The sequence below is a fragment of the Xiphias gladius genome, chromosome 18 (assembly GCF_016859285.1).
Source record: "Xiphias gladius isolate SHS-SW01 ecotype Sanya breed wild chromosome 18, ASM1685928v1, whole genome shotgun sequence".
Classification (NCBI taxonomy): Eukaryota; Metazoa; Chordata; class Actinopteri; order Istiophoriformes; family Xiphiidae; genus Xiphias; species Xiphias gladius.
The window spans coordinates 4,256,507-4,279,534 of NC_053417.1; the positions used below are offsets into that span (position 1 = coordinate 4,256,507).

The 23,028-nt window shown below is 39.2% G+C and overlaps 1 protein-coding gene across 1 annotated transcript in view; it reads left to right on the forward strand.

Annotated features, from left to right (window-relative positions):
- LOC120804192 (kelch domain-containing protein 8B-like) overlaps positions 1 to 23,028 on the forward strand; it is a 132,025-nt gene that overhangs the window by 74,385 nt on the left and 34,612 nt on the right. Inside the window, exon 3 of the mRNA XM_040153467.1 lies at positions 5,890 to 6,114. Coding sequence (XP_040009401.1) covers positions 5,890 to 6,114 — 225 coding nt within the window. The remainder of the gene's footprint in view (positions 1 to 5,889; positions 6,115 to 23,028) is intronic.

A 23,028-nucleotide genomic window follows, 5' to 3' on the forward strand; every position in this document is an offset into this window, starting at 1 on the left:
AACATTTTTCCTCACACTCTACCAGAGGGACAGAATTACCCTTTTACTGTTGAAAATGACTGAGGTTTAAGTAGCCAAGAGAGCTCAACATACTGAGAAAACTTTCTTCAATTTGGCGATGCAGGAACTGCTTCAGAGGCGGGTGTTTGTGATGGGCATGGCGGGGCCGAATCCAGATCGAGTTCTCAAAGAGACTTGACACACTGGACAGTAGTAGTACACCCTGCCTCATCTCCTTGTTGTTTCCTTACCTGTTTTCTCTGTCTTAAATCTGTCTCTTTCTGCCAGAACATAAAAAGCTTTCCAATCTACTTTAAATGGGGTTTCTTTTGCTCTTTACTTTTGTCATTGTCTTCTTTTCGCTCTCCTCTCTTTCCCTCTTGCAAATGCCTCTGTTTGTCTTGGGATAAAACTACCTCCTTCTGGAAATCCCAACACTTTGACTCAAATTAATAATAATACGTCGTCACTTCTATGCAGAGGCCGTCTCTCTTTAATGCTAAAGTTTTCCATCACATGTGTCTTTACTGTTTTTAAACACATTTGCTCAAAATTTAAGTAGGATTTTACATTTGCACATGGAAACAAGAGATGTACAGATAAAAATGTGTCAAAACTTGATCATTTTTTTAACATTTAGAGCCCTTTCTTAGCTGAAAAACCTGAAAAGTCCTTAAATCTAACCATACTGAATACAGTACTGACATTTTAAGAATAAATTACATGATGTATAATTCCACAAGCTATTTAACAACATGCTTCTCATGACTAAATAATAATTTCACCCTAAAATTTACACTGTAGTTACTTTGCACATGCAGCATGGTTGAATTTAAAGTCTTGCTGTCATTTCTCTGCAACGACATGGCTTTAACATTTCAGTTTTGGTGTTAAAGTACGAACGTGTCTTATATCCAATGCGTCTGATACAACTGTTCATTCTATTTAAGACTTTGACTACCAGGCAGGTCTAATAATTCTAAAGATTTGGTGATTCTAAAACACAGAAACACATCTTCTCAGCTGTCACCATATCTTTTGTAAGGTTGGTGGTAATTTGTGCAGTTGTTTTTTTTGTAGCTGAAAGATTTCTGGCTTTTGTGACAATAAGATGCAAAGATCAGGCAATTTGTTATCTGGTTTGGCTTTTTAGTTTTCTCCTTAACACAAATGTGTGGATATTATTTTTGTATTTTGACAAAACCAATTTTATTTTTTTCCTAATTAGTAGAATATTCCATAATTTTAGCAAATACCCCCTGTGGTACAACTACCCCTAGTTGAAAGATGCCGATCTAGACCTTCAGTAGACCAAAATTTCTTTTTCAGCTTATTTGCTTTCTGATGGCGAGTTAGATGAGAAGATTGATTCTGAGCAGCTGCCAAGCTACCAGTGGAGACTCCCACTGCTTTCAGCCTGTGCTAAACTACGTTAACCGCCTGCAGCCTTACTGTATGTTAAACGGACAGATATGGGAGTGAATGCTAGAAATAGAATTGACCTCTTCTGAACAACAAACACCAAAATAGAATAAATTATCATAAATTGATGCAGTACAAAGAGCAGTTTGCCCCAATCCATAATTTCTCTGCAGACCAGCAAGTTAATTCATCTTGTTGTGGATGGAGGAGAGAGGGAGGGTTAATATAAACTGCACCCATATGGACACAGCACACACACAAATACACCCATGGGAGTTTAATCACATCATATCACATTACACACACTTATGAGCGATGTGCAAACAGAACAATGTGATATTGATCCTGTAAGGTCATTATCTTTCTCTCCTTGTCTCTCGCTCTTTCAGTCATGTTCATGTGCTTCTTCTTCAGCTGCTGCTTCACTCTGGGTACGGTTTGGATAAGTGGGTGCCTGAACCCCTTTCTTTTAAATTTTGTCCAGTCAGTAGCAGACTTAGTGGCATATGGCGTAACTCATGATGCTTTAAAATTCTTGTGTGCGTGCATATTCACAATTTGAATCAAGGAGTTTGTGGCAGTGCAGGGTTGATAATCTGATACAACAGAAAAAAAAACCCCCACTTTTTACCCTAAGAACAGCACCAGTTCTCTTTGCCCTTATTGCAGAACTTGTTCTTCCTGTCGCTTAAGATAGTTCTTTATGACTCCGGCTGTGTGTTTGGTGTCGTTGTCATGCTGCTAATGAATCTGAATCTATTGCATGATGGAAAAGCTACATCCTGTACCTTTCAGCATTCAGGACACCATTAATTATGACCAAATCCCCAACTTCGGTTTCAGAAATGCAGCCCCAATACTGCAAGGGCCCTCCACTTTGCTTCACTGAGGCCTGCACACACCCATCCTTGGAGTTTCCCAAGCCCCTCGTATACAAACTGCCTTCTGTTAGAGGCAAATATTTCAAATTTGGACTCCTCAGTCCAAAGCACTCGCTGCCGTTTTTGTGTACCCCAAGTTCTTGTGTTTTCGTGCACAGGTGAGTTGCTTGGCTTTTATTCCACACAAGAGGAATGGATTTTTTAGCTGCAAGTCCTCCGTAATCAGCCCTCTCTGGACTGTAGATGGGTGTACCAGGGTCCCAGTGGTTTCTGCCAGTTCTGACCTGACGGTGCTGCTGGACATCTTCTGATTTCCAAGGAAAGTCCACTTGATGTTACTCAGTTTCCTTGTCTGAGCACTGAGTTTGTGGTCCTCAACCTTGCCTATTTCTTTGGGCTTCTGCAGAAGAGCTTGGACAGCACATCTGGCCATCTGTCTGCATCGAAATTTCTGCCTGTGAAAGACCCTGGCTGTCCCTCACCCAGTTTTATGCCCCCTACATAGCTATTGATGTTTCAGTTGATGATTTTGGTCCAACCTACATATTGTGTTGTTTTTCATTAGCGTCTGTTTGGTATAATTTTCAATCATGCCCTGGGCTACATACCTTCAAATTCCTTGACTTTTTTTTATCCGGAAAGTTGTCTGTTACTTTACTTCGCAAGTAATACCACCCTTCTGTAGCTGTAAAGACAGATAAGGAATGTAAATCACCACACAGACAAATGTCTTTTCTACTGAAATTATGTTACAGTTTAATAGCAGGTAAATGAGAAATGGTCATTAGTGTTTATACCAGCCAGCATCTCCTACCTTCATCTGCAAGGACAACTTCAGATAAATCAGGAAAGGCAAATATATTATTGTAACAACAAGCATTACAGCCTGTAAGAACACAAACCATCACACAGCATTTTACGAATGCATGAAGATTCAACCAACAGCAACAAATCAAATGGAAATTCATACTACTTGTTACAGAGTTAACTACCTCGTTCTGTAAAGGAGGAGATAGAGTGGGGGCGGAGAGACCCAGAATTTTGTTTTGAGAAGCAAAAAAAATCTCAGAAAAAAATAATACTCCTGGTATTCTTGTGGTATCTCTCACAGAAGCTGCCCTTTGCAATTTTATGCTGGATTTCTAGCACGTTATGGTCTTTTACTGTGTTAAGTAATATCAGATACAATTTAGAACAGAGTCCACAGCCACACTAGCAGCTATGTGAGGCTGTACGTAGGCACTGTGGCTGTGAACTAAATGCTAACATCAGCATTGCAACAGGCTCACAATTATAATGCAAACGTGCTGATGTTAAGCAGGTATAACGTTAACCGTGTTCATCATCTTAGTTTACTGTAGTGTTTTGTACGCTAAATATTTGCTAATTAACACCGAACACAAACAGCTGAGGCTGATGGGAATGTCATTAGTTATGTAGGTATTGTGTCATAAACCAAAGTATTGGACTAATTGAAATGTTGACCTGAAGATGGTGATAGAGGGAAAAAGAGAAGGGATCACCAAGTCATTAGGATTTAATTTCTGGGAATCATGAATGTCTGTACAAAGCTTTGTGGCGATCCATCAAGTAGATATTTCTCGGGACAAGCAAAAGTTTGACCGGACTACGATTGTGAAAAATGTCATGTCAATCCATCTATTGCTTGTTCTATATTTATGTCTGGACCAAAGTGGTGGACTAACTGATGGAGAGATCGATACTACTACTGTATACCGCTAGCATGGCTACAAAAATTTTTGGTTTATCTCTGTCAGTTCTATCGTGCATACAGTAAATTACTTATAGATGTTGAGCTGAGTTTTTCTTACTGACTCAACCCAGCCCAATCCAGCAGAGAGTGCAGCTCAGACCACTAATTGGATTTATACAATGTCAGTGTCTTATCATGCTGTCTGGGCTAGCCTCTGGTCCACTGGTGTCTGTAACTCAATGCAATCTCTGATATAGCACTACTTTCATTCTGCTTTATGAAAAAATGAAGCATGTTCCTGGGGTTTACTTTCTGTATTCTGAGACAAATTGCCATTAGAAATGAAACCCTTCCTCATTTAAAGAAGTTACACAACGATTACTTTGTGAACACAAAATGAACTACAGCTCCCATGAACACACTACAAGTGCAGCAGCGCTTACGTCATCGCAACTTGCCTTCTTCCACATCATTAGAACTCACAGACGAAAGTCATTTTTTCAACTCTCTATTTGAAATCTCTGCTGTCAACAAACATCCAGTGTTCAGTCCTCTCTGTCCTGCTGTTCCCACAGACATGTCTGAGCTAGTTGCAGCCTCTTCTCTTCTGGCAAGCACGAGCGCCTAGGACTATTTAGCCCACGAGCGCCTAGGACTCATGGGAAATGGTGTTCATTAAATGCTGCTAAAAACAAGTATTGATAAAAAAGGATATTAGATCATGTTTCAAAAAACTGCAGTCCTTATCTAAACATATGAAGCAAGCCACACAATATACTGTTGAGAATGACTCTGTTCCATGGCTGTATGTTTAGTTATTAGCGCAGTTACAAATGTTTTTAATGTATTTTTTCTTACTTCTGGGAAAGAACTTGGAAGTTATGGTTTCACTTTGGCTCTCTATGGTATATAAGCATCACAGTTTCTTTATTTCATAATACTGTCAAAAAATCCGTCTCTAGCTGACACTCTGAATACGAATTATCCGATCTATTCCGCTGAATTCAACAGATCTTATATCTCAAACTGTCCGTCTTTCTCTCACACCTCTCTGACTCTAATGCTTCCCACTCAGCTCGACTCTTTGTCTCGCTATTGCTATCGATCTCCACGCCACCCTGCCCACTCCAGTTGACCCTCTTCCACTCTCTTCTCTCACTCCTCCACATTCTCCTCTCTCCCCTGTATGACTTTTACACAATTTCTCTGTGTCATTGACTCATTTTCTTGTCTCCCTTCCCTTTTTTGTTACTGTATTTTGCTCTTGATATCCTCATTCTCCTCTCATTTCTACTCCCCCTCTCCCTCATGTATCCTTCCTCCCCCGCCTTTGTCCTTTTTTTCACCGTCTGCACAACAATTCCCTCGACCCTCTCCTCCCTTTCTCCATCACTCACAACCTTACTGTCCGCTATATGCTCTCTCTCATCACTTTGCCTTGTCCTTGCAGTTGTATTTTACAAGGGTAAGTTATGATTTTTAGAAGTAAACAACTTGCGGGCGTCCTAGGGGAACACCCTGCTACTGTGCCCTGTTTTTCAATCCAAAATGAAATGTGGTCCCAGTGCTGGTCTGTATGCTTGCCAGACTTCAAAGTAGATGCCAAGGAAACTTTGTGACAGGAGTCGGGGATTAAAAAGCAATGAAAACAAAACAGGAAATGGAAAACAAGGACAAACAGTGTCAAACAGTTTGTTATTGCAAGTTCTTGGCCTTATTCATGTACATGCTAATATTTCTGGAAATGTATTCTATTTAGGACCGCATTCACAATAGATTTATACATATATAACCTATGTGGACATGTAAACCCTTGATATCATCATAAATTCGTTCTGACCCTGAATTTGAATGTTCTCCTGGCTCTTCCAGGTGGTCGTCAGGGAAAGATGCCGGTGACGGCGCTGGAGGCTTTTGATCTGGAGATGAATAGCTGGACACGTTACCCCTGCATCCCAAGCAGGAGAGCCTTCTCCTGCTGCGCCACAAATGAGCGAAGCCTCTTCAGCCTGGGTGGCCTCCAGCAACCGGGGCCACATAACTTCTACTCCAGACCTCACTTTGTCAGCACCATGGAGGAGTATGATCTGGATCAAGGTAAGTGGGGACCTATTTATACAGTAAGTGGTAACATTAGAACTTTTAAGGCAGGACCACCAAGAGTTTTCATGAGGTGGCCACTACACAATTTGGTCGTCTATCTTCCTCTCTCTCTTCTCCAGCCAGTGACATTCTCTTACCTGGCTGCGTGGATCATCTTGTCAAAACTGACCCAACTAGTAGCTGACTACTGCTAACATACTTTAGATGTTTAACAAAGCTAATAAAAAACTGGATGAAAAGTTCAAGGAAAACAAGTTAAAAGTCGTAGAGATAAAAGCTTTAAAATGAGCAGTGAATGAATTTTGGCAGCAGCAGTGGCACTGCAGAGGGCAGCTGGAGAGGTGGGACAGAGCAGCAGAGTGGATGTAAGAACAAAGCCCACTGACTCCAGTGACAACACCAGTCAAGTTTTGCAGCTAAAGTGATAGTGGCAGAATACAACAGTTAACAAGGAAGTGTAAAGGATTACAATTTGAAAATCAGTAATTGCATTACAGTAACTAATCCCCATAATGCTTCGTTACTTTGACAGCTGTCATGTTTGGTGTTTTAGTGAGACTCTAATGGAAGGTTGATATCAGTTTGGTCTCTGTGTTCAGTGCAGAGATTACTACAGGTTATAATTATGAATGATTATATTATATAACACTGCACAGGGGTTTCTCTTTCATATATCAAGCTACAAATTGTTGTAGTTAATTAAAGTAATCACATTCCTTTTACTGCTTTATTCCTGTAAAGTGTGTATGTATGGGTGGGGCAGGTCCAGGTTTCATTGTCCAGTGCTGTCAGTCCTGCCAGTCTAGTCCCTGGCAGGACTGACCACACAGAATGTTACACAATGCAAAGGGACAAAGTGCATCACCAAAGCTTGTGAGGTGCTGGCCATAAGGCAATAGTTACAAACAAAGGAAAAGACAGGTCATGATATGATATATATTATGTATATATATATATATATATATATATATATATATATATATATATATATACACACAAACACACACACATAATATGTTTATTGAGCTAATTTCCTCTTGGATTGATTCAATTTGGATACATGAGAAAGGAGAAGCTAGCTTGTAAGAAGACAAAAATAACTATCTGGTGTCTCACAATGCATTTATTCCCACCCTGGAGCACTTTGAATGGAGTGAGAACATTATCTGATCTGTGCTCATAATCCAACCCAAAATATGGGAAGATTATGCATTGGTTGAGTCAGATCATATCAAAGCTGATGATGATGCTGATAGTGAAGGTCCCTTTGCTGCAACACATTTCTGACCAGTGAAAGAAACAAACAAATGCTCTAATTAGGCTTTTTGCTGACAATTTATGGCTCACATGAAATGTTGCTGCATAAAACTAAACTGAACAAATTCATAAATGCAATGTGGGCAAGCGCATGTCTTCTGATTTAGATGGAGCAAACAACTCAGTGGTTCAACAAGGTGCTGTAAATCTGTGAGTTATTTGTATGTAGTAATCATTCGTTTTACTTTAAGGATACATTTTGCTGGACTATAAAGGATTAGGACTCAAAACACTCTGAATCATCACCTTGAAAACAAGATGTTTTTAGCTATGATAAGTTTTAAATTAGCCAACAATATTTTTGCACTTTTATGGTAGCATCACCACATCTGTTCCAAATCTTTAAGCACCATGAAAACAGAACTGTGTGCCTCCTCATATATTAGGCTGTAATTATATCTTTTATTAACAAGAATGAGACATCTGATATCCATATGTTTTTGTTTTTTTACCAACTCAGTTGAAGAGTATAATCTTTCGAGACAGAAAGATAATCATATCCCTGTTGTTGCTATGGATTTTAAGTAGTTTAGATGATTATTGTGTTTCAACTTTTATTTAACCAAACAAGAGGGCTGTTTGGTAAAGGGTTAATCAACACTGAGCTGACTTACACTGACTTTTATTGCAGTTTATTTAGCCAACTCACTCAGTGTGTCTCACCCAGAGGCTATGCAAATAAAGGGGAGAATTGTTTGCTAGTTTGCTGTCACACATGATGACTTGAACATTGTCACCAACAATTCATAGGTGTCCCTTTACACTTGACATTTGAAAGAAATATGGCAAAATCTTGGGTTGTCATTAGAAAAGAAAATTTTTATATCGCACTTTGAGAAATGTGCACTGATGGCCAATTTAGAGCTTCGGCATCTGAAGACAGCCTACTATAATATGATATGACAAAAGTCTACTCAGTCTGTAACGCTGATGTTTTCCCTTTTCCAACCTACAGTCAACGTTTGTGGTTTTTAAACCATGGCCATGATTGTTCCCTAACCTTAAGAACATGGTTATTATTGTAACCATTATAACAAAGGTCCTCTAACCTTAAAGAGGTATTCATTTTAATCCCAGCCACGATCTTTCCTTAAACCTAGCTAAGTCATTTTTGTGCCAAAACCTCACCTATTTTCAAAAGTGTTTCGTAACAGTTTTGGAGGGCAAGACAAATGACTTTGTTTTGCTGATATAGAAATCAGATCGCAAAACACTTCTATGTGTCGTACTGCATTGCATGGGAAAACACTATTTGTTGTCATTTTGCTAAAATTCGCCAAATATTCATTCACAGACAACCACTCCTTAAAAATAGTATTATGAAGTCTGACACATACTGCAACCATTTTATCAGAGTCATATTGTTGTGTGACATGAAGTGAACTTGTAAGATTGTGGTTATCGCACAGTTTATGGGCACCTTAACACACCCATGTCATGATTACCACACTAAATGTTGTGGTAAGGTATGTCACTAATGGGAGACTTCATTTCAGTCTCAGTAAAAACTGCTCGCTGCTATTGGCCAACTGCAGCAGTTGAAGACTGTCAAACTACAGTCCAGAAACGGTAAAGCGGAGACTGATACTGTCCTGCACTTTGACAGTTGATGGAAACAACTGCTTTGGCTGAAGCTGCTGGGCAGAGAAGGGCCCACAGTAAGACAAGCTCAGGAATGGCTGCTTTACTGGAGTCACTGTTAATGAAGTGCCTTGGTCTAACTTTCAATAGTTTCATTCACAAGATGTTAAGTATTAAAGGTGGTCGCAGGCTGAGCGGGATATAGCGAGTGCACTGAGTCACTGTGGATAACTGGAAAAATCAGCTGCAGACTCCTCAGGTATGTTAAGACTGCAGGTGCACTGCAGGTATGACGACTGGAATATCAGAGATGAATTCTGTTTTCTGTTTAGATTTTTAGCTCACATCTGTTCTGCTGCTGTATATAATCTGCAACCCAACATCAAGGAGTGTCCCAGAAACATCATGATATCATAATACAATAATAATTAAACATAGTTGGGAGGGTGTAATGTTACTGTCATCTCTGCCTTTTTCCAGCCATTTTGAACCCTTTTATGTACTTTTAATTTCTTTAATTTTCATTAGCAGAATTAGAAGACCCTGCTATGATTCTCACATGGAGTTTGAAATTTTGGGAAAACTGATCTTCCACATTAGATTTGATCAAAAACATGGAAAGTATAATTACTTACATGAATAAAAACTGGTAATATAAATTTAAGGCAGGCCTACGCCTGTTCTAATGTGTGGGCATGCAGCAAAATATGTGAATACACACATGCCCTTGAGCACATTTCAAGATGGAAGTGAAGTATGGATGATGGATGCCATTTGCTGAACAGTAGCAGTCTATTTTAACATACATGACTGACACATTGTCTAAGTTTATTTTTCATCTAACGTAGCATCATACACTTAATCTTTTCTGTCCCAAAGATTCTAAATGATGTTGGAGTCAATAAGGTAATGTCTGAAAATACCCTCCCTTGAAGTGTGATGATTCATAGTGTTAGATAGATAGCTTGCCATTGCTCAAAGCTCTGTGCAATGAGTCGTGATTTGATTCAGTTTGAGTGACATTTAAGAGTTCCAGAAAAGAAAACTGAATTTGGACTTGACGAAAAACAGTAAAAACCATGAAAGCATGAAGACAAAGCGAATGACTCTGGCCAAGATTGACAGCTTTTTGGAATCTAAGCAGACAGTAACCATTTGATGTATAACCAGGGTTCTAGTCTTCCTTGCCAGGGCTGTAGCTAGTGATACTTTTAAGCACTGACTAATCTATCAACACTTCTTTTCCTTTATTGACTAACTTACATTCTGGGCTTTGAATCAAGAGCCACAGTGTGAAGTGCAGTGAAGTGTTGCATACCCAATGTGCCCAGGGCATGCCAGCACTCTTTTGGTAATGTTGTGGTCAGAGGCACCCAATGTACCTATGGTACACCTAGATATGGGGTAGGAACTGAAAGAATACATTGTCATACATTACAGTGGTTGTGACAATCATGGTCAGTCACTTTGGCTGCATTCATCCACTTTAAACACAGGGCTCTCCCCTTTACAGTTTGAGAATCCTGTGGTGAGCTAAGGAAACTTATTATCTATATGTGCTATTAAGAATCAGTCATTAATATTTATTCTGTCTCGCTGGCATAATTTTCTTCACCAGTTCAAGTGAAGAAAATATCTCTGATGACAGGTGTAACCTTGATCCACTCCAAGCAGGCAAGTGGTGGATGGCGCAAAACACATTCACTCTTGGCACCAAGATTGCAGTGTACCAATGGATTGGAAATTACACACTCCCTACTGTACTTGTCCTTCTGGTGATGGCTCAGTGGAATGCAGTGTGATGTGAATTTCGGATTCAACTTCATTTTCTATGGGACAAGAGTGAATCACCTCCCCAAATGATTGTAGGAAAGTTAGAAATGATCTACCATAGGCAAATGAGGGTGAGGCTATCTCAGAAGCTCCACAGTGATTTGTTCATTCTTATAAATAAAAGTTGATGTAGTAGAGAAGACGATTATTCTGGTTTCCGGGATCCCTCCCCCTTGCCTCAAAGATGTAGTGACGACCCCTCACCCTTTTTATTCCACTAAGATATAACGTTGGGTTTGAACTGACCTCTGCAGGAACTCTTAGGATCTGCCAAATCGCCTTTTCACCTCTCACACTAAAAAAGTCAGACTTAACACTGGCCAGACAAGGAACCACCCTTCTCAACCCCGGAGAGGTCAATGTTATGAAATGATAATAAAATTAACAGCAGGATATAAAACCACTTTCCGACCTTTTGGGGTCATCTGGCTATGAATCCCAGACAAGGACTCGACAATGTAAAACTGCTCATGGATCCGAGACTGATGCCTCACTCAACAAACTTAAATATGTAAGTTTTATATATTTTTTATATCAGAATTAAACATGCAGTGATCTGCAGTCTTTCTCTCTCACTCTCTCTTACTATGTCTGTTTTACAGACACACATAAACAACCACATACTCCCTCTCTCTCACACACCGTGAGTGTCCTCTGAGATAAGAAACACACCAGACCCCTGTCATAAATTGTAGATGCATTCCTTAAGTCACCTAACACTGATATTCCCCCTTGGTTAAGAACATGTCTGAATTATGTGAATGAGCTGTCCAGCTATTCAGTGATCAAGTTAATATTATATTAATTTATACAAATTGGTTCAACTCCCACAATTGCGTGATACAAAATATCCATGTTATGAAATGCAAAATTTAATGCTTTGCTGTCATGTGACCAAACTGCCACCTAGTGAGCATGGATAGTTGGGTGTCTGTAATCTTTGTGTTCCTGAGAGTATATTATTACTTGTTTAACATTGTATTTTATTAAACTGTCAATCAAATTAGTTGTTGTTTACCTCATGTCAATCTATCAGGGATTGTAAATCATCTTGACAGTTAATTAGTTCTGTATATCATTCTGAATAACTCCTTCATGTGCTGCACTACGATTATTGTTCAAACCATATAGTTTCTTTAATTTTCTATGAAACACACTATTACATACAGTTTATGTTTAGAATCACTGTTGATTGACCTTAGTGATAAGCTGAAGTATGTGAACTTTGCGTGTAAATCTCCTTAGAGCAGTGGTTCTCTGTGGGGTGGGCCTCCCTGTGGCAGCGTAGAGATGCTGTCATGCTAACCTATATTTCACTAAAATTCAAATTGGATCCTTTTTTTTTTTTTTAATTGCCTTTGTCAGTAACTTTTTCTTTTACCTTTTTTAGTTTTTCTTTTTGCTTTTTTGTCCATCAAGATTTTCCTGTAACTGCTCACCAAGCCTTTTCTCTAGTCTCGTTTTACTATTTCCAGTCTTTGTATCCCTGCATTTTCTTTTTCTTCTTAGTTACATTTAAATTTTTATCTGAAACAAGCCAAAGTTTGTAACTTAATACCAAACTGAATGTGCTAGGTTTTTTTTATACATATTTTTGTGCTTCAGTAAGTCTCGCTTTGATAGTATTTTGGAAGTTTTGTTGTCCCGTCAATGAAATTACTTTTAAGACTATTCAACGTGCGTACTTAAGTAAAGTGAGTGTAGCAGAGTTCTATCTGAGAACAACCACTGACGAACAAAGAAACCAGCAGAGGCTGCATCGTTTACCAGCTTCTGCCTGCTTGCAAGAATCATGATCAGCCTTAAAACTTTCCTCCATAATCCTAGCCCTAACCCCGACCCCGGAGTGAGGTTGCCAGATCACCTGAGAAGTGCAACCGCTGCATCCTGGGGAGCATCACCTCACTGCAAGAGCCATGAATGAAACCAGCACTGAAACATCCACTTAAGGTCCAACTGAAAGGGGCTTAGCTCTGAGACGGTGCTGCTAAAGTAAACAAACTTTACTTCTGCTGTTTGTGATAAGAGTTGATGTTGAGTAGGGCTCAATTCTATTTTTTTTTTTTTTTGGTCCCAGATAAGTAGATTATCCCCCTAGCATTCCGCTGTTCTCTGGTAACTCTGAACCACATACTTCATTTCACTATTGCCAAACTAAGTGATCAGTTCATTTTGTTATTCAAAGATCAGCTTTATTCATCTGTTTGATTCTGACCTCTTTGTCATGTCTTCATTATTAATGCCTTATTAATTCAGTTGCTTACATTTAGCTATAAATAAATCCCCATTTATCGCCAAGACATGGTCTTGCGTATTCCTTCAGAGCAGAGAAAGGCATCCCCGTATTTAGAGTTTACTACTTCTAACTATAGGACTAATTAATTTGGTTTGTCTATTTTCCTTCAACTGAAGGTTGTGCCCCATTTGTCAACGAGTGTAAATTTACATTCAAGTGTAGTGGTTGCTGCAAAGATTACAGCTACAACCACAAACAAAGTACTGCTTGGAAAAGAGTCAAGTCAATTGTTGGAGATGAAACATTTTTATTACGTTTGCTAAAGAGCAGTCTTATTGCTTGCTTGTAAGAGGTGGTGGAGGAGATATTAAGTAGTATGGTGAGTCACTAGAAAACTACGCATGCTAGGAAAGAAGAAAGGAAACCTCGGGAACATGACACTTAGTGTACAGTCTGCACGAAAATAGAACCGTCCGCTCTACAGCAATAGACCTCTTTTTACGGCAAACATTTTGTTTAAAGGGGCGGCTTTGGCCCAGGAGGCAGAGCGTGTCTTCCCGTAACCAGAAGGTCTGTGGTTCGATCCCCAGGTCCTCCAGTCCGCATGTCGAAGTGTCCTTAGGCAAGATACTGAACCAATAAATTGCCCGCAATGTATCATATGTGAGAGTGTGCATGTGTGTAGAAAGCGCGGTATGTATAGAAAAGAGCGTTGTATGAATGTGTGTGTGAATGGGTGAATGTGGCATGTATTGTAAAGCGCTTTGAGTGGTCCATAGGACTAGAAAAGCGCTGTATAAGTGCAGTCCATTTAACTAGCTCACCCCAATGGAATGCAGTCATTTTTAGTGGTTATGAATGACACCTGTGCTTTTCCTGCTATGACAAGCCAAAATGTCTGCTGTGAGTAAGATCAATGTCAATCTGTCAGTTGGTTGGTCTTCTACTTTTGCACAAAAATGTCAAGAACACAGACTGACATGTAATTTTCTACAAACATTCATGGTCCCCGGAGGATGAATCCTAATGACATTGGTGATCTCCTGACGTTTCCTCTAGGGCAACCATCAGATGAAATTTTTCCACTACTTTGTTTTATGACCAAACACCTATGAAAATAATGACATTTCCATGTTCCCCATTCCATAAAGTGAAATGGGGAACATATATAAACATTACACTTGCTAAATGTCATCATGTTAGCATTTTCACTGTCAACCATGCAAGAAATTTAGAATTTAGCATTTAAATGATTTTTATATAAATTAATAATAAGAATCATTGGGCTATTTAACATTTGGACCCCAGACAATAGTGGTAGCAGAACAAACACACACAGACACACACACACACACACACACACACGTACACACACACACACAGCATAAAGTGTGAAATAACTGTAAGACTGTATGTCCTCCAGCTATGTTGCAGCCAGGTGAAAGAGGATATTCTACAAATTAACTCTGGATGATTTATTTGCTCATTGTTGAATGAATTAAATAAGCCATAAGTATATTATTAGGCGGTTACATAGTCCATGTATCCAGTTCTTTGTACATGTGAAACGTACAAACAGATGCTCAAGAACACGAGGTGTTTCAGTTTGTGCAGATGTGGGGATTATGTGGTTGCTCACGCGTGAAAAGCCGCCCCCCCATGTGTGTAAGGAAATGTGTGTGGCCTATGTGTTAAATCAGAGTCTAACCTTCACCACATATTAACAATGCATCCTTTCACATCTCCCTGTGTCTGTGTCAGTTTGTGACATAATATTTGATTTATCCCTTTGCTTCTCTGAATCCTCTCAGTCAGGTTTAATGTGTTTGGCTTTGAAGGATAAGGGCCTTTTTCTCAACTATCATGCCTCATTCTCACCTCGCCTTTGAAATGGAGCCCAGACTCTGAAGCTGTCAAAATAAATACAGCAAGGACTGGGTTTGGTTTAGGTGTGAATGAAACATTGTTGCATTACATGTATCTGTAATAATAATTATTATGATCATGATAATGATCATAATAATAATAATTATAATCATCATCATCATCGTCGTCATCTTTATTTGTATAGCACCTTGATAACACAGAGTTAAATACGCATTTCCCACGACCAAAATGAGGCACAAAGGGCGAGACTAAAACACCAAATTCAAAGCGTACAATATGTAGATAAAAAATAAAATAAATAAATTATTCAAATGGTTACAGGAAATAACACAATTTTACAGGTTAAAAAGGTTAATTTGCTAGTCATGGGGAAGACAACTCAGTGAAAACAGTGCAAATGGGTTTTTTTGTGGCTCTTTTGAGCTGCTCTCAAATCTAAGTAAACAACCCTGATGATGTCATCAGGGTAAATATTGGCTTGTGCTTGGAGATGACAAATGTTTAACAAAAAGCCTGCATTACAGACCAGTAACATGGAGTTTTAAAGACATGGACATTTACATTGCTAGGTAGGGAGGGTCTAGGAAGAAGATACTACTGGTTGCATCATGGAAGATATAGGATATAGTGATTTTGAAACTTAGCCCATAATGGGGACTAACACTCTGGAATCTCAGCCCCTGATGCATCAAATTTTGATGTTTGTTCTTTCAGTTTCTTTCTTTCCCCTAACTCAAACTTTCATGAACTGTTTCTTTGCAGCTTTGGAGCAGTACAGGTTTTAAACACAACATCAACATATAATCACCTGAAATAGTTTCCTGTTTACACATTCAGAAGACATGGAGCAACATTAGCATTACTTTGAAACCATGTTTCTATCCACCTGTTGAATCTAAGTCCAATATTCACTCTCCTTTTAGCTCTTGTTATCCACCAACTCCTGATAATAGTGTGTGGCTCTTTAGCTGCTCCATTTTCACATTCAGCAGCTAGTTGCTTACTTTGTGTGTCTGCTGTTTGGTGTTGGGCAGGTACTGCACTGTGCATGGTATTGCTTATTGGTGGAAAACAGCTACCTGCTGTAGCTGGAAATAACACCAATGAGAGCAGTGATAGTGAATCAAAACAGTAAAGTTGCAGGCTTTATAACCAAAAGAATGAGCTGAAATATGCTAAAATACCCCCTAGAGGTGAGGGGAAATACAGAGACTGGTGATATTCTGGTGAATATTAGAGCAGCTTTAATTGCAATAAATAAATCATTTTACGAGCAAGAACCAGATTTAAGGCAAAGCTAGCATGTTGCCATTAGAATATCTGAATTATATCATTAAAATATAGACAGGGGCATGCCCATGAAGATATGAATAGACTATTAGAAGAATTTTAAAATAAATTCAAGTACATGATATATTTAGTCCAGAGATTTAAGAACTCGAGGTACATTTATCCTACTGCGTTGTGTTAACACTGACAACTTTGTAGAAAAAAAGATCATGACAGTAGTCCAGTCTGGTTGACAGGAGCAAGTAAGAGTTTCAACAAAGGAGAGGAAGCCTTGGAGATCTTACACAAGTGATTAAAAGATGACACACAAACGTTACTGATATGGTTCTTGTAAACCTCATCGTCTTCGTGTTATACCTTTAGTTTATACAAGGAGTTCCTCTCGATAAAAGTTTGGCACTGAACAGTTTCTTTTTGTACTATGTGAAACACATTCAACATACAGTACAGTGTTTATTAATGCAAGTGTTTCACATGGAGCATGTGAGAGTGTTGACATTTCAATTGTATGTATATAAGTATCAAATCTGGACTTGAGTCTTGTGTGGTTTTTCATGTGTATCTGCCTGCTCTGTGTCTATGTGCTCATGGGTTTTCTTCATTTTTCATGTGTGTGTTTCAGTGTGTATGTCTAATCTTCTCCTTTGTTGTTTCTTGGGATTTAATGTTTTCTTTCCGATGCTCCCTCTTTCATTTCTTGTGTACAGGAGGGGGAGAGTAAACAGGCTCGACAGCAGAACCTTGATTGACACGCAGAGTTTATAGATCACAGGAGCGAAGACAAAGCAAAAACAATAACAACAACATATTCATGTGCAGTATCGTCTTGAGGCTTTTTACACACAACTCATTGCCCCTCCCCTACGATACCCTTGGAGAAACAGAGTGCAGACAGAACAAGAGAATAGAAATGAGGAATGAAAAAGACAGAGGACACGAGAGGGCAAACCCTACAAGTAGATTTAACTTAGTACATTTAGTTTGATTTAGTGGCTCAGCGGAATGTTTCTTCAAGTTTATCCAGAGGACGATCACACATGTGAGCGGGAAAAAGAGAGCTGCTGTGTGATTATGGTCTTTAATAAATGTTATAACCCTCTGGACCTGTGCTAATACTGTGAAGGTTCATTACCTGTTCATTACCATTTTTGTACAGTCTCTGAAATGTTTTAATCATGGTGATTTGCATTTAAATGTTCCCCACATTAGCATTCAGGACCGGTGAAAAGCAGAGCGGATAATGTAGCTTCTACTAAAAGAGGCCAAAAAAGGGCAGATCATTCTTGTATGCATGATTATGAAGTGATAACATAAAATGCTTTTTAAGTGCACGCAGCATCATTTTGGGTCAACACACCTGTAAACATCACAAGTGTTGGAGGTCCTAGATAGAGTTCAAGAATGAGAGACGGGCTAAAGTGCATTGGCTTACTCTGATGTTACACTGGCATATAAAGAGCTTGCTCTATTTCCTCTCGGCTTTCAACACCTCTTCCTTAGAGTTGCACAGCATTATGGGTATATTTTGATGCCATCATAGAATGACAGCAACCAGTTCTTACTATTCCTATGGCTGCTGGAATCATCAAATGTGTCTTTCTATTTGTTTATGATAATAAATGCAATATACTGTTGAGTCAAAGATGATTTCCAGCAATTGAGCCTTTTTACATTGTTTTAGCTGAATATGTACTAAAGGATAGTAAATGAAATATGTATTATTCCAACATTTCCGCATGCAAGGGGAATATTGCCTTTGGCTATGAAACATTTTTTTCAAAATAATTTTTAAAAAATCAATATGCTGTAAAATTTGTTCTGTTTTGGATCTTTAATGATAGAATAGTTTTGATCCAAGGAATATAGCCAATTCAGGATTTATGTGCCAAAACCGCTTTATAAACGGTCTCATTTTACTTCCAGGTCCTTACAAAAAATGTATTACTTCGTCCTCAACATTTCACCAAGTTTTGAGATATCTGCTTACCAACAAACACAGGACAGACACAAAACATCCAGTAACCCTTTTGATAAAAAAAAACTCTCAGAAAAATTTATTATAACCCCTCGAGATGTATCACAAACACTCATAATGTAAATGGAAAGCAGAACAGTACAAGACACAATGATATATAACACAACAATGACAAAACAAACAACAAAGAAGAGGGCTACCACCTAATTCTTATTCACCGTAAAGTTTATCACACATTTTGAGGCTTTCATCAGCAGATGGAGCTTGCTCAGTTGTCACGGAGATGGTTGAGTTGTTATCATGTGACCTGTGTATTAGTCTATAAGTATGACTATACGGCATTGCCCACTGTAGTTCACAGCTGCAAAAAAAATCAACTCTAAAGGCCTGTTCAAACCATAAAGTGGCACAGCAAAGTTCATCAAGGCTTCTTTGTGAAATAGGCCATGCTAGAAACCTGGTAATGTAAGGAAAACTTGCAGGGCCTAGCTGGTGAACTACTTTAATGAGCTAATGGTTAAATTGCAAGCCAGCCAGGAACATGCCAGCGCTAGTCAACGGGTCGAGCTAGCTTGTTAGCTTGGTCACTAATGGGACTATGGGCCCTATTTTCGTGGCGGTGCATTTTGGTGCCCAGCACAGAACACACAGTGCAAAGGTGGGAGGAAAGGAACAATCAGATGGGAGGTTCATTCAATTAAGGCAGCATAAAACCAACATGTTGCTATTATTTCTTTGGAAAATATGTCTTAGATATTTCACTGAGAATAGTTGTGCCAGAACCACGTCTGTTTCTGGCACATCAATCTGCTGCCAATCTGATGAATTTGTTGACGAGAGCAAACAAATTAGTTGAACCAAATGCAAAGCAATAACGGAATAATGCTTAAGCTGTGCTGCCTATACACAATTTTAATTAAACACCTTCCAGTAAATGCATTTAAATCTACATAAAAATTTAAGATTTAATGTGGTTAAAGCAGGAATGTCTACAATGTGTTCTGCAACGATCTATTAATCAATATGAAAGATTCTCGTCTGTAAACTTATCTGTATCTGTCTTTGTATCCACAGTTGCTTTCTTTTGTATGAAAAGCTTCTCCTTCAATTCTGTAAATCCCTGCAGCATCTGAAGACAGCAGGACACATACTTTATGCTGATCCACAGCACCTCTCAAAGCTTCTGATTTGAGAGGTGCTGTGTCAGAGCGCATTGCCATTACTGGCAGCCATTCACTGTGTGTACCTTGCACAATGCATATAACACCAGACTGCTACAAAGTAACCCCATAAACCAATGTATCCATTAGACTGGTCAGTTATAACTTGGAATTCTGTCCGTTGATGTGGAAGATAATGGATAACTGGATCTCTTGGATCCTGAACATGACCTCCTTTACAACTTTCTTTTCAGATTTTTAATCGTTTTATATATTAATTTTGGAATCCATTATAGTGCAAACATGGGTGTACCACATTTTTTGATATGATGTGACAATTTACAATGTGAGATTATATACACACACACACATATATACATATATATACACACATACATATACATATATATATATATATATATATATATATATATATATATATATATATATATATATATATATATATATACACACATATATATATATATCTATATATAAACACATATATAGATAGATATGTATATACATATATATATTGATATCTATATATGTATATATATACAGAGAGAGAGAATTTAGGCAGCAAAAGTGTCAGATTAATGGGATCATCAAAATTATTTTTTATTATTTATTTATATTATCATTAAAGCAAATAACCCTTAATAAAACATGTATGGTGTTGTGTGTTCACATCAAGCAGTTCTTCACCAATATGATTTTCTGGGGAACAGATTCTTCATTTCTTGTGTTGTTTTCATCATGATTGGCAGCTGTTTCAGCTTCAGTTTCTTCTTTCAGAAGAGAGAAAGAGTTTGTTAGTCATTTACTGACAGGAGTTCTAGGTAATGTCTTGGTGCGTATATACACATACTGTACTTACCAGCAGAAATGCTGTTGCATGTAGGTACTGTTTTCCATTTAAACCTACCTTTACATCTCCTTCAGCTCAGCTCAATGGACAGTTATACTGTGTGTGTGTGTGTGTGTGTGTGTGTGTGTGTGTGTGTGTGTGTGTGTGTGTGTGTGTGTTAGTGTGTATGATTTCACTTATGATGGAAGTTAAAGGTGTATAGCATCGACATGTGGATAGTTAAAGTATGTCTTACATACAGTAGTTGAGAAAAATTTACCAAAGGAGTTGTTTCAAACAGGTCTCAGAATTTCTCTCACTGAATGCCCTCCTTGAGCCAAATCAGTCTGGCTTTCAGATCGACCATTCCAATGGAGCAGCTCTGTTTTCTGTGACAGACGTGCAGCCATACTGCTGCTAGGTACTTGGCCCTTATCTTGCTGGACCTATCAGCAGCCTTTGATACGTGAACCAAAGCATCCTGCTATCTACTCTCCAACTGAATGCTCAAAGTGCTTTCTTAGTTTGAATCCTATCTTGCTGGGCGTTTCTTCAATATGTCATGACAAAGACATATGTCCTTACCCCATCCCCTCCCCACAGGGATGCCCCACGGCTTGGTGCTGGGGCCCCTTATCCTTGCAATATACACCAACTCTTTGGGTCCAATTATCTGCTTGCAGGGCTTGTCATATCACTGCTGCACAGACACACAACTATACCGGTCATTCCTGCCAGATGACCCCGCGGTCTTGGCGCAGATCTTGGCTTGTCTCTCAGACACATCCACATGGATGAAGCAACGGCACCTTCAAATAAACCTCTCTGAGACTGAACTCTTAGTCATCCTAGCTAATCAATCTCTCCATCACAATATCAACATAGAAATCTACTCATCATACCTTACCCCAACCAAGGTTGCGAGGAACATGGGTATCATGTTTGATGACCAGCTATCCCTCTCTGACAATGTTGAATCCGTCTTCCAGTTGTGCCACTTTGCACTATACAACATAAGAAAAATCCGGCCTTACCTGACTCAGTACGCCACCCAACACTTGGTAAAGGCCATGGTTATCTCTTGCCTCGACTACTGCAGTGCCCTTCTAGTGGGCTTCCCTTCATGCGCAGTGAAACCCTTACAGATGATACAGGGTGCAGCGGTGCGTCGGGTATTCGATCAGTCTAGATGGGCACATGTCATTCCACTGCTCATTGACCTCCATTTGCTACCCATGACCACCTGAATCAAAATCAATTCACTAATGCTTGCCTGCAGAGTAACTTCTGGGTCTGCACCCATCTACATGAACTCAGTCATACAGGCTTATGCTCCTCCTCAGCCACTGCGTCCCTCCAAGGAATGGGACGCAGTGGCATTAAAAACAGTTAGTTTGGCTACCCTTCTCAGCAGCCCAACTGACCCTCTGCTCAGCATGACTGTTCAGTCTCTAGTCCCACCACTGTGTGAGCATCTGTTTAACCAAGAAGGATAATTAAAAAGTAAAAAAAAGGACAAAGGCACTGGAGAAAAATATTTTATTATTATCTTAGCAATTTGCACAGTGTAGCTGTAATTACTGTAGTTCTTACTAATGTCTGCCTATGAAATTTTCTGGGAAATTACCCTAATTTTGCCATCATGTTCTACTGTTGCACCCCACTACGGTAAACAAGACTAAAGGCCAACTCATGACTTCTAGGTCTGTGTGGGTCCATTTGATGTAAATTTCATCATCTTCCTATGTGCAGGATGGTCTACTCGGACCCCTGTGTGGTCGTCCACCTGCAACCTAAAATTTGTCGCCTTGCAGCTTAGAAAGTTAAACTGGATGCTTGTGTTTTGCACCTTTTGTATGTCTTGTATTCCACGTCTTTTGCCCTATTCTTGGTGGTTGCACACACTTGATTTTTTTATGTTATCAGCCAAATAAAACAAAGAAGCTCTTTGTCTTGCTATTAGAAGGTTGCTATTACACTTTCTCGTGCACAGTTGTGGAACATGTCTGCATACGCACACCTTCACTTGTAATATGTACAGTTGTATTGACATGTTAGTGTCCGCTGTCCACAGCTGTTCACATCCGTTTCCAGCCTGGAATATAATCAAGGTCTTAGATTCTACAGCCATCTCAGCAGCTCTGTGAGGATTTACTTAGGCACAGTGGTGCTCTGAGCTAAATACTAATGCCAGCAAGCTAACATGCCAGTTAACTTGCGCACGTTGAAAAAGCTAGATTAGATTTATTTAAAGCTAGTTTAAATAAATCTGATTGGCAGTTTCATACATAATAATGTCAAGCGAGTTTATTTTTCATGTGCTGCAGTCTGGCACTCCTTCCAGCTGATGCCATTGAGATACTTGCTCAACAAATCAGAAAGTAATGTCACCCCATGGCCCCGCACCCACTCTCAACACATCCTTTTTCCGTTCTCATCCCTTCCCTTCGTTGGATGATTTTGATTTTCCTGCCCCTCCCCGCTATTCTCAGGGAATTTCAATTCCCCCGATTTCTCCCCCCACATGAGGAAATTTCAAAATCTGCCCATTCACTATATTTATTAGATAGTGTCCCTGCTGTTTGTGATTGTGTTTCTTACATTATGTACTTGTTCCACATATTTGTCAGTTGAAGAAGGGGGCAGAGGAACAGAATCGCTTGTTGACCAGTGTGGAGAAATGCACTTCTGGTGTGAACAACCAGGCTACTGCTTGCGTGAAAATTAACATATCGCGGTGCTTCGCAGTGTTTCTATCTCCTGTCTGAACCCATTGTCA